Genomic DNA, 12167 nt, shown 5'->3' with positions numbered 1-12167 from the left:
GACATTAGCCATTTGTTATTTTCCAGTTGATTTATCTTATGTAGCTTTAATGAAATGAGAAATAATAGAAACTTAAAATATAACGAGAATTCATAAAGTATATATGGATAATCTGTCAATAAAAGATGTAAGAACCCTGAAAAACAATTTGAAGGTAGATGATGGATCTCTCCCCAGGGGAGAGAAAAAGAAATACTAGTTTACAGAAACAGTGGTGGATGAGCTGATCTACCTTTGTTAAAAGGCAGTAGGAAAAACTGTGACTTCTGCAGCATATCTAACAGCAAGGGGGTGGGAAACAACAGCTAGCCCAAATGGTTTTCATTTGCCATAAAAATATAATTCTGTTTAAGTACATGTAGTGGGGTAAACATGTGAGTCTGTGTACATGTGAGTGTGTGTGTGTGTGTGTGTGTGTGTGTGTGTGTGTGTGTGTGTGTGTGTGTGTGTGTGTGTGTGTGTGTGTAAGTTAATTAATCTTTGGCAAGGGTATTGACTGCAAAACAAAAAAATGCAGCTCAAAGCCAAACTGAGGAGCAAATGCTGATTTTATGTAGAAATCCATTACTTGTGCTGTGCCTCATCTCTTTCAGGAGTAGCTAAACAGTACACGTGTTTGCACCTGAAGATCATCTTTGTCAATTGAACTGGTCAAGCAGAAGGTCTGAACACAAGCTGTCTTTTTAAAAGTATGACCTTTTCTACTGAAGTACACATTTCTGTATATAAAAATATTTTACATGTAACACTTTAAACTTTGAAACAGAAAGACTTACAATATTCACAGATATAAAATGGAGTAGTACCTGACTGTAATCGTCAGCCATATACCAGAAAATCATCAAGTGCACGAAGACAGGCCAAATGTATGAGGTAATACTTGGAGGACTCTGTTGTTGAGAGCTGTTGTCTGGCATGGATGTATTATCTGGGCTTTGTTGTTGCTGCTCTGCATCTTCATTTAAATTCCCATCAGCTGTAACATCAGTTTTGCAGCTGGTAGAATACTCTATAAGTAGTGAAAGACAGATATTATCCCTTCCTGCAGTAAATGAAGAACACACTATTTGTTTATTTATGTATTTACTGATTGTTTCCAGCCAGGCAAGTGAACTCATCATCAAAATCTTTTCAGCTACAACCCAGGTCAATAGGTGTGTTCATTTATAGGTCATACAGCATGGAGGATTATGATCAGGTCTGTTGCCTCATTAGTTCCCCTAGAGCACACAGCATTATGTCGCCTTCATTCCTGTACAGGTGAAAGGTGAGGAGTGAGTGATGCAAGTAGTGCTGTCATCAGTGTGGAGTCAGGATTTTTCTAAATTTAGTCCTACCATTTTCTCCTTTGCACATGCTCACTTGAGACCCAATGGATTGGCATGCAGCAGGTGTCTTTGAGATTGTGCATCCTGCTTCTTTGAGTAGCATCACCTCCCCAGCCCTACTCCCTTGAAAGCAAGCACTTCTGTTGAACTCCAGTTTTGTCCAGGAATTCAGAATGGAGTCCACGCCCACTAGACATGTGCGACTAAAGTCTGTCCCCATTGTTAAATATTTAAAGGTCTATACTTGGGATATTCAGGTGCCTGATGGTTCTCTGGTGTTGAGGTGGCCAGCTTGAAGTTTACAGGACATTTCAAATAATGAAGTCATCATAGGATCATAGAAAGTTACAAGGCTGCTGGTCCTAGAACCTTTTTCAGTCTAGCCATTCATGCTCAGATTTTCCCAGTTATCTATGCCCATGGGCTAGAAGAGCTTTGATATATGCCTGTGCCTTACAACCCTGCTCCAATGCCACAGCCACTACTTAAACACAGGACATCTGGTTATAGTTAGGGTTTTATCCCACTAAACCATATAGCTTGCAGTTAGCATTAGATCATGAAGTGCTGAAGTTCTTTGTAAGGATAATTTATTAGGATAGGTCAAATTTAAGATAGCGTACACCAAAAGAATATTTTTTTCTAGAGGACCTACATAACAGGAAAGGTCATGGATGACCTTGGGGCTGTGGATAGCAGCCTGGGAAGGGTCTAACGATCAAGAATTGTTAGCACCAGAGACACAAGCACTATGTTGTCCAGGAACCAGAGCTTTTAAAATCAGATATTCACTTTCCTTGAGTGGGTGATGCTGTTGCAGTATGTTATTCGGGATAACCGCACCAAATCCAGCTCTCCCACTAGACTGGACAAACTTAGAATCATTATATTTCCCATGCATGACCTTATGCAATTAGGTTTCATGATATCATCATTTATAAAATAGGAGTAAGATCAGACGTGGTAATAAATTACTCAGAAGGGCAAGGAAAGTTAAACCCTGCTGATAAGTAAACACATAAAGACCACTTTCATTACCTAAATGGATTGAGCAGAAAGTCAAAAACATGTCTTGATTTTTAAAGCATGACTTCTGCAAAATGGAAAGCACATATTTCTGATGATAAAACCTTTTGCAATTAGCACTGTTTAACTTTTGAAAAAGAAAAGTTTCTAATACTTAGAAGTGTAACATGAAACAGTACCGCACTCTTTATCCTCTGGCACAGCCTGATTTTCTGGGTTCTGGTTTAGACACAAATCCTCATCTGAATCCTCATAACATTCCCAGCTGGAAAAGCTCTCTGTATGGGAGACTCGATAACAATGTCTTTTTTCTTCTTCTGGCACATAATCAGATGGAGTTGGTAACGTCTGTAATACTGCAGAAATACACAAATGATAGAGTGAGTTGTATATCTTTTATTTATTTGTTTATACCTCTTTATAACAATGTTTGTTACTACTGGGTGATGGCCATTTGATGGAGGACCTAGGGAGACAAGCTCAAGTCACATTAAACTCTATGAGCTATGCAACGATTATCAGTAATGGATAATAGTAATAGACTTGCCAGTAAATGGGAAGAGATAATAAACAAGTTGAAGCATTGAAGCATGCTGCTGCTGCCTGATGCTCATAATGCTGTTTCTGGAAGGGCGCCATCATTTTGTAATGTCAGCTAGCCTTGGAGAAGGACAAGAGGGTGGGTGTTGCATTTTTATCACTTTTGCCCTTCTTCTCTGTGGTTACTCTCTGTAAATAACAGAAATCATGATGCTATCATCTTTAACCCAAGCATGAAATCAAACAGACTTCTAAATGTATCATCAGGACAGATAGAGAAAATAAGTGAACACTTGCGTATCACTTTGATTATCAAAACTGGTCATGGACAAAGTCCTCCATTTGAAAGCATGACTCCTGTGCTAAAGGGAAAGTGCATGTTTCTGTTTACAAAGACCTCCTAACAGACATCTCTGATTTAAACTTTGAATGTGAAAAAGCTTTAATACGCAAAAATGTAATTTGAAACATTACCTGATTCTTCATCCTTTGGTACAATCTGATTTGTTGGGTTTTCCTTTAAATATGAATACTCATCCGAGTCATTGTAAGTTTCCCAACTTGAACAACTCTCTGTATGTGAAAGTTTGTAGCCATTTCTTCCTTTTCTAGTGGAATAATTACTTGTAGCCATGTGAAACCGCAATACTGGGACAACTGCAAAAATACATGTATTTATTTGTTAATTCTGCTTAGTTAATCAGGGTTAACTGCTAGTTGGTGTGGCCCAAGTGAGGCATTCTAAAAGATGACACATAGAGGAAAAAAGACCTGCTGAGCTCTGTGATCAGTATACAGATTATCAATATCATATAGAAGCAATAAACTTAAACAACGAATGAGAAATGAGTTAACATGATGAAGCATGCATTTACAGGCAATAAGTTGATACACTAAAGATTTAAAGCTTTCACCATACTTTTGCTTATAACTCCCCTATGCTAGGCTGCTGATCTGGTAATGCATTGAAGTATTTGTTTGATGATATAACTGCTTGTATCCAAAATAAGTGAAACACAAAAACACAAAAAAGCATTTCAATGACAAATACTCATATCTAAAATGAACAGAACACAAGCAGCCTAGAAAGAACAATGAGAGCATTTTTTTTTAGCTGGAAGGAAGCCCCCCCCCCACCCCCCAAACACTATCTGGAAATCTTTGCACCCAACCCCCCCTTCTTATATATACTAATTCTGAGACTGAATTAAATGAAAAAGAACATTCAATAAAGTGCATCTTTTTTGCTCCACTCCTTTCTATCAGTACAGCCTGAGTTCATTCAATAGCATTGCAGGTATTTAGAAGGAGCAATACTCTGAAAAGAAACATACCAATGGAAATATAACCCAAGTAATTGGGCCCATGACTACATTTTCACTTTATAGTGGTGTTTGCATACCTCACAACTCTCCAGATTTTCACAGAATGGCCAGATTTTTGCCTCATATTTTTGGTGTGTTCCTCATAAAATTTGTAGTTTTCTAGTAAGCCACTGGGTATTAAAGTTCCTAAATAATGACAAGATATTTGAGTTTCAGACTTCATTTACACCAGAAAAATACTTGCTGCCAACAAAACTTGTTATTTTAGAAACTTTCTAAGTTTGTAAGAGCAATATTTAAAATCTGCCCCTATTTGGGGCCTTTGTCCACCCATTATTTTGGATTTGCCCAAATTACTTGGGCTAAGAGATTGAGAGCTATGTAAACAGAGTATGATAAGTGAAGGGGCTGTCTACAAAAGTGATGATACTACACTTTCTAGCATTTAATTTGAGCCCATTCCTATTACATCAGGAGTTGTTTTAGGTAGAATTCATTCTGGAGGATTTGGGTGTCATAAAATTACTTAACAACAACCCTCTGCTTGTAGATCTGAGAAGTAAATATAAAAAAGGATTGATTCCATCCTCTTTATACTTCCCATTATGCTTAGAATGTTTTGGCAGTGGTTTGCCTATTTGATTGCTGAAGTATTGGTGCAAGTCGGAGGGGAAGGATGTCATGTTTTCAAACAGGCGCATGGGTGTTGGGTTCCTGGGAAATTTGTCTAGGTCATCTAAGAGCTGAGGTATGTTAGCTATTGGGAAATCTCTAAAGACAAATGCACAGTCTATATGGAAGGCTTTGTGGAAACCAAGAGAACTAGAAAAAAAGATGACTTCTTTGTGGTCAGAGTTTACCAGGGATGTAGTGTCATAGGCTAAGGCAATGTTAGTAAGAACTGGATCTCCTAATGAGGAATTAATTTTATTCTAGAGAAGGGGATGCGCTGGGTGATGAATCTAGCTCTTCATTATGTTTTGTTTATCTGCTGATGAAAGTTGAGGTCTCTTATTATACGTTTAGCTATGCAGTTTGACTTACTGATATAATAAGGTCAAGAACCACCTGATCGCTAGTGGCACAGAAGCAAGGCACAGATCAACCCACAGGAGTCTATAAGACACAGAGTACAGCTCATAGTTTTTAGTCTGTTCTGATAACTAATGTTCTAAAGACCAGAAATGTTTTTAAAGGAATCACTGTGGCTTTTTGAGTTTGTTGAGATGTCAAATGAAATATATACTGAATGGAGTGTTATACTCTGTAATTTGTTTGATCAGTGCTAATTAAAGAGGAAGGATAACGTCTTTGGATCTAGATGAAATACCTTAGACTAGGTAGAAGGATTTCCTGTTAACAATTGCAGCATGATAATCAAAGGACAGCAATTTGTCAAGTGCCCAGGTCCATGGCTACATTTTAGTTTAGAAAAGGTGTGTTATCTATTACGTATGTTGTGGGCAATTTCTGTTTTCTGAAGGAAACAGTACTACACTTTTTAGCATTCAGTTTAAGCCCATTTTCTATACCAAGGAATTAACTAGGTAAGCATTTTCTGAAAGGTACAGATATCTGAATGAGTAGGGACAATTACACCCATTTTGCAGTCATCTGCAAATGTGGTTAACCAGATGTCCTGGTTATCATTTCTGAGTTAAGAAAAAGATTCCAACCAGGAAAGGACCCTGTACAGTCCACTGGAGGACTCCACCAGATACCTTAACTTTGTTTCACGAGACATCTGCTGCATGAACTATATGGCTTATGTCTTTTACCCAACTGGTGATCCATCTTACCAAGTAAGGATCTGTGTTTAAGGATGATAGTCCAGCATAAGAAATTATATTAACTGGATCAGGATAGGTTGTATGAGCAGTGTGACCACTGATGAGAGCTTGTATTTATTTTTATTTATTTTATTTGCAGTTTGTTGACCGGGAAAGTCCATTGAGCCAAGATGGGCCCTTTTCAATGGAGGCCCAGAGAGAAAAGCTCCACAGTAAAAGTATTTAAAAAAAAATCAACAAGATATAGTGTATATAATAATCAGCAAGAAATAATGTCAGGAGATAAACCAGTAACAGCTCCTGATAATATAGGTATAAACATCTACAATAAGTAATATAAGAGTTAATACAGTAAGTTCAAAACAAAGTCATTAGCAGTTAGGCCATAATGTTAAACAAAAGAGTTGAATTATACAAGCAGGTTAAAAGTTCTAAAGAGAGAAGGTATGTTATGTCTATGTGGCAGGTAGCATTGCCAACCTAGGCTGAGGTATGCTAGATTAGTTGGAAGGAAGTTAGGAGGGGTGGGAGCAGGAGCAATCCCAGTTAGTGGAGAGGTATGAATGGAGCAAAGACTTGAAAGAGGAATGATTTTTTGTAGTATGGATATGGGAAGGAAGTAGGTTCCATTTTCGAGCAAGGGAGAAAGATAGGAGAAGTTGCCCTGGGCTGCATGTAGGTTTGTGTCCTTCAAGGAGGTTTTGGTTATTAGATTTAAGAGTGCAATCAGGAAGATGCATAGTGAGGATGGAGGAGAGGGAGGGACATTGTGACGGTTTGAAAATGTGTATGGGCAGCAGTGAGTTGAATATAAGACAGATAGCTGGGGAGTTCCAGCCAGTTCAAGGAGTGTAAGTAGTCGCAGTGGTGGGATGAGGATTTTGAGCTGGTAGCAAACTTGGAGATTTTATTGTAACAGAATGCCAGTTTAGTTTTGAGGGTGGCTTGTAGAGAGAAGCTCCATACATGAGAGGGGGAAGGAGGTATGTGGTGGAGAGTGTTAAGTTTAGTGTAAGTTTACAAGTTTGTTGTTGGTAAAGTATTCCTAGTTCCTGCTGTTTTTTTTATGTTGGTTTGGAGGTGAATGTCAAATTTTAATTGATCATCAATAATGACACCTAGAAGCCTAGTTTGGGAGACTAATTTGATGGGGGTTTTGTCTAGGCTTACTATGGAGAAGGCTTTTGAGTCTATTTTGGAATTCTTAGAAGGAGTAGAGATCATAATTTTGGTTTTGGATCTGTTAAGAGCTAAGTGATTGTTGTGCACCCAAGTTTCAGTACTGTTAAAGGCAGTTTGTGTTATATGCAAGAGTTTAGGAATGGATTCAGTAGAAGGTTGAGTAGATGGTTGAGTCATCTGCATATTGTACAAGTTTGGCATTAGGTATGCAGAGATGGAAATCATTTATGAAGATATTAAATGGAAGTGGGCCCAGGATAGATCCTTGGGGGACACCAGTCAGTGAGTTAAGGTAGGGCGAGGTACAGTTATTCCATTTGACAGCTTGCTGTCTATCTGAGAGATAACTGGAGAACCAATTTAGAGAGGAGGGAGAGAAAATAAATTGGGAGAGCTTAGATAAAAGTAGACTATGGGAAATTGTATCAAAGACCTTAGAAAGGTCTAAGAGAGTAGCAGATACAATATTTCCAGAGTCACGGGGCCGGTTAATATTTTCGAGAAAGGATAGTAGGGCTGTGATGGTAATATGCCTAGGTCTGAATCCATGTTGTGTAGGGGTAAGAGTTGAAGGTGAATAAATGTTTCCAGAAGTTTGGAGATAGCGGAGAGGAAGGCTATAGGGTGAAAGTTTGAAATGTCAGTATTGTTGCCACCTTTGTGTAATGGAATGATAAAGGCTTTTTTCCAAATGAGGGGTACATAGGATTCATGGACTGAATGGTTAATTAAAATACAGATAGGGAATGCTATGACATCTGCAGCCAACTTGAGGAAGTTGGTAGGAAGGTTATCAGGGGAGTTGGAGCATGGCTTTAGCTTTTAGATGAGCTTTTTATGGTGGAGACAGGGATAGGTTTAAAGGAGAAGAAAGGGGGATGAGAAGTACTAAAGGTAGAGGTAGAGGGGTTGTGGGTAGGAGAAGTGGAAGGAGTACTGGAGGTCTGAGGGAAAGAAGTGGTGAGCTTGGCTATGGGGTTTATGAAGAAGGAGTTGAATTTGGTGGCTATGATGTGTTCTGGTGAGCTAGGATCAGGTCAGGGGCTATCTTTTCTATCAGGGGTAAGGAGGATAGAGATGCTTTTCCAAAACTTTTTGGGTTAGATTTGCGGTTGTTTTGAAGCTTGGAGTAGTATGATTTATGGTCCAAAGTAATACGTTTTTTAACTGTATTACAAAGTTGTTTGTATTCAGTGAGGGAGTTGGGTGTTTTATGTTTTTGGTAAAGTTTCCAAGCTTTATCACGGGTATGCATGAGTGTTAGTGTTTCTTTAGAGAGCCAAGGGGCAATGCTCGATTTTACTCTTTTTGTTCTAGGAGGGGCAAGGTAATTTAAGAGGGTGATGAAGGCAGTGTTAAAGTACGTAACAGCATCACCAAGAGAAAGAGTTTTTAGTGGGTTCCAATTCATCTCATTTAAGCTATTGGAAAAGGATTGTGGGTTGAATTTTTGAGGTTGCGGGTTTGGATATAATTGTGCTATAATTGTAGAGATGAAGGATAGCAATGGACGAAGGCAGGAAGGTGATCACTGAGGGTATCGGGCAGAGTGCCACTGTTAGATATATTGTTGGGATGGGAGACTAATGTCCAGTCCAGAATGCTGCCTGGGGAGTTGTCTTTTTTAGGTCTAGCAGGAGAGTTAATTAGTTGAGAGAAGTTATATAAGTTGATATTTTGGGAAGAGGAGTTTGACTGAATCGAGGCCCAGTTAATGTTAGCATCTCCTAAGATGATTGTTCCATTGGCAATATTAGTAGAAAACCAAGAAAGCATGTCTTCCAGAAAGGGGACATTATTTCCGGGCAGGATATATAGAGCAGCTCTAAGTATGTTTTTATGGTTATTGATTTTTAAGAGGGCTAGGGTGATTTCACCTGTACTGAATTTAGGTATATGGTGAGTATAAGATTTACTGTTAGTGAGGAGGAGAAAAGTAAAGCTACTCCATCTCCTTTCTTTTAAGGTCTGTCATGTCTTATGATTCTGTAGTTGGGGGGGGGGGTGATTTTGGAGTCTTTCAGATGTGGTTAAACCAAGTTTTGGTGACTGCTTCTATGTCAGGGAGATTATGGGTGAGCCAAGCATGGAAGTTAGGCAGTTTGTTGCATAGGCTTTGGGCACTGATGGTGGTGAAGAGTAGAGATTTATGGGGAGGAGAAGCAGGGGTATGAATATGATTTGTTGTCTGCTTGACAGGAGGTCCTGGGTTGGGGTAAATGTTGCCTGAAAGAAGGGTAGAGATAAGTTTGAGGCTGTGGCTTAGAAGTTTTGTGGTAATAATAGTATTAGGGTTGAATGATAGGAGACATGAGGCATAGGGATTGTGAGGGGTGGGGTGGTGGTTTGGGTAGGTGAAGAGCTTTATGGTACAGAGGATAAAGACATTGGTTTGGTAGAGGTGAGGAGAAATATAGAGGGTATAGGAGGGATCTTTATTGAAGTGTAAGGAGGTTGTGTGTAGGGGTGGGGAATGGATGCAGTTAGGTAGACAGGTTAGGTGGAGTAGAAGGTAGAGGGAGAGGGGAAGCAGTATGTGGAGTATGAAAAGTGTAGGTCTGGTGGACATGGTTATAGTAATATGGTATAGAGGAAAGTAATAAATATAGGTAGGTTAAGTGGGGTAAATTGTGTTATGGTAGGAAATGTTACAGGAAAGGGTGTCTTAGTGGTTGTGTAAGGGGAAGTGAAATAAGAGAAAGCTAAGGAAGGTGTGTACTGAGGGTTTAGGAAGTCAAGTATGATAGGTTGAGAAGTAGAGGAAATGGTATGGAGGTAGAGGTAAGGAGGGGTCCAGTAACTTGAGGGGGAGGGGAAGTAGGTAGTTTAAGTGTGGGAGGAGTGTGGTGTGATAGGTGTAGAAAGTAGTGGGAGTGGTATACTGGATACAAAAGTGGAGATAGTGGGGCCGGGTGGAATTTGGGGGCAGGATAGGGGAGCGGAGTGTGCCTAAAGGGCAAACAGAGTGGGCAGAGCCAAAAAGAAGTGATGTACAGGACAAGAATATCTACAAAAAACTATCACTGGAAAACAGTCACAGTTGGGAGGATATAGCTGCATGTAAGCCTAAAGTGAGTGCTGAGAGCTAATGGGTTGAGGTAACTATTGCAGGATAGGGTTACTGCAGGATAAGATTGCAATTCTTAACAGACTAGAAAATACAGCGAGAAACACTTAGCAGGGCAATAACGATTCAGTTTGTGGTTAAAAGTGGGAACAGGGTTGCGCTGCCATCTAGTGGCTTACCTATATTAGGAGAGTCTTAGGAATAACTGGAAACACAAGTAGAGAGGAAAGGCTATGGATGGGGAAAAAGCCTGTGTGCGCACCACTTGCATTGACAAATGATAATTATAAGATATAAACAAAGTAGTGGGAGCTTAATGTACACTCAGAATCAACCCAGAGATGGCTTGAAACAGTTCAGGTGCACATCCAATGAGGTGGAGGAGGTCAGGCCACAGTTTAGCTTGTTGGGGAGGGAGCACCTGCGACAGGGATGTTAGTGATACTCAGAATCAATTCAGAGATGGCTTGAAACAGTTCAGGTGCTCGTTCAGTGAGGTGGACGAGGTCAGATCACAGTTTAGCTTGTTAGGGAGGGAGCACCTGTGGCTGGGATGTTAGCAATATTCAGAATCAATCCAGAGATGGCTTGAAACAGTTCAGGTGCTCGTCCAGTGAGGTGGAGGAGGTCAGACCACATTTTAGCTTGTTGGGGAGGGAGCACCAGTGGCAGGGATGTTAGCGATACTCAGATTCATTTCAGAGATGGCTTGAAACAGTTCAGGTGCACATTCAGTGAGGTGGACAAGGTCAGACCACAGTTTAGCTTGTTGGGGAGGGAGCACCTGTGGCAGGGATGTTCGCAATACTCAGAATCAATCCAGAGATGGCTTGAAACAGTTCAGGTGCTCGTCCAGTGAGTTGGAGGAGGTCAGACCACAGTTTAGCTTGTTGGGGAGGGAGCACCAGAGGCAGGGATGTTAGCAACACTCAGAATCAATCCAGAGATGGCTTGAAACAGTTCAGGTGCTCGTCCAGTGAGGTGGAGGAGGTCAGACCATAGTTTAGCTTGTTGAGGAGGGAGCACCCATAGCAGGGAGTTTAGCGATCGGCAGGCACAAAGGCATTTGCGGCAGTACTATCCAGGGGCTGGGGGAATAGATTTTATATAACCCTCTTAAAGTAACTAACAAGATTTAATAGGCATGATTAAATCAGATTGCTGGGGGTCAAGCCTAATTAAATTCTTGATGCCATAATTAATGAGCTTGATTATGATACTCTTTATTACTTTATAGATCAGAGTCATAAAACTGATTGATTTATAATTTCCAGAGTCTGTGGTAGGACCACTCTTGTGGAGGAGCATCGCCATATCAGTACACTACGATTCAGGAACCTAGCTTATGGCTAGTCTTAGGTTAAACAACTTAAGGAGAAGTTTGGTTACACTTTCTTTCTAATGTTTAATAAACATGAAGTTATGTTATCAGAAGCCATGAAGGAAGTGTTTTTGGTTTTTAATACAACCTTTTTGATAACACCTTAAGAACAAATCCTTTAATAATAGAAGACGTGATAAGGGATCTGGGGACCCAAGTAGATAGTAATCTCACCTTTGATAATCACATTGCCAAAGTAGTTAGAAAATCCTTCTACGTGGCCCACCTAATCACAAAAGTGTTCGCATCCAGATCAAAAGAGGTCATTGTGCCGCTCTACTCATCACTCATCAGACCCATCATAGAGTACAACGCCCCATTTGGGATGTACCTTACACGACACCTGCAACAGCTGGAAAGACCACAGAAGTACCTCACCAAGAGGATCACTGGCCTCAAACAAATGCCCTATGCAGCTCGACTGAAGAAATTACAGCTGTGCTCGGTTGCATACCGCCTACTCAGAGGTGATCTCTGCCTGACATACAAGGCCATGTCCAACCCAGAATCGATGGACATGCTCCAACT

The 12167-nt window shown here is 40.1% G+C and overlaps 1 protein-coding gene across 1 annotated transcript in view; it reads right to left on the bottom strand.

Annotated features, from left to right (window-relative positions):
* LOC122794984 overlaps window positions 1-12167 on the bottom strand; it is a 91173-nt gene that overhangs the window by 12962 nt on the left and 66044 nt on the right. Inside the window, exons 3-5 of the mRNA XM_044063574.1 lie at window positions 3369-3551; window positions 2534-2710; window positions 807-1009 (exon numbers count right to left, since the gene is read on the bottom strand). Coding sequence (XP_043919509.1) covers window positions 807-1009; window positions 2534-2710; window positions 3369-3551 — 563 coding nt within the window. The remainder of the gene's footprint in view (window positions 1-806; window positions 1010-2533; window positions 2711-3368; window positions 3552-12167) is intronic.

The sequence above is a fragment of the Protopterus annectens genome, chromosome 2.part1, assembly GCF_019279795.1.
Source record: "Protopterus annectens isolate FY-2018-M chromosome 2.part1, PAN1.0, whole genome shotgun sequence".
Lineage (NCBI taxonomy): Eukaryota > Metazoa > Chordata > Ceratodontiformes > Protopteridae > Protopterus > Protopterus annectens.
Note: the sequence above shows the minus strand (reverse complement) of the source record. Positions and strands in the feature narration are given on the sequence as shown.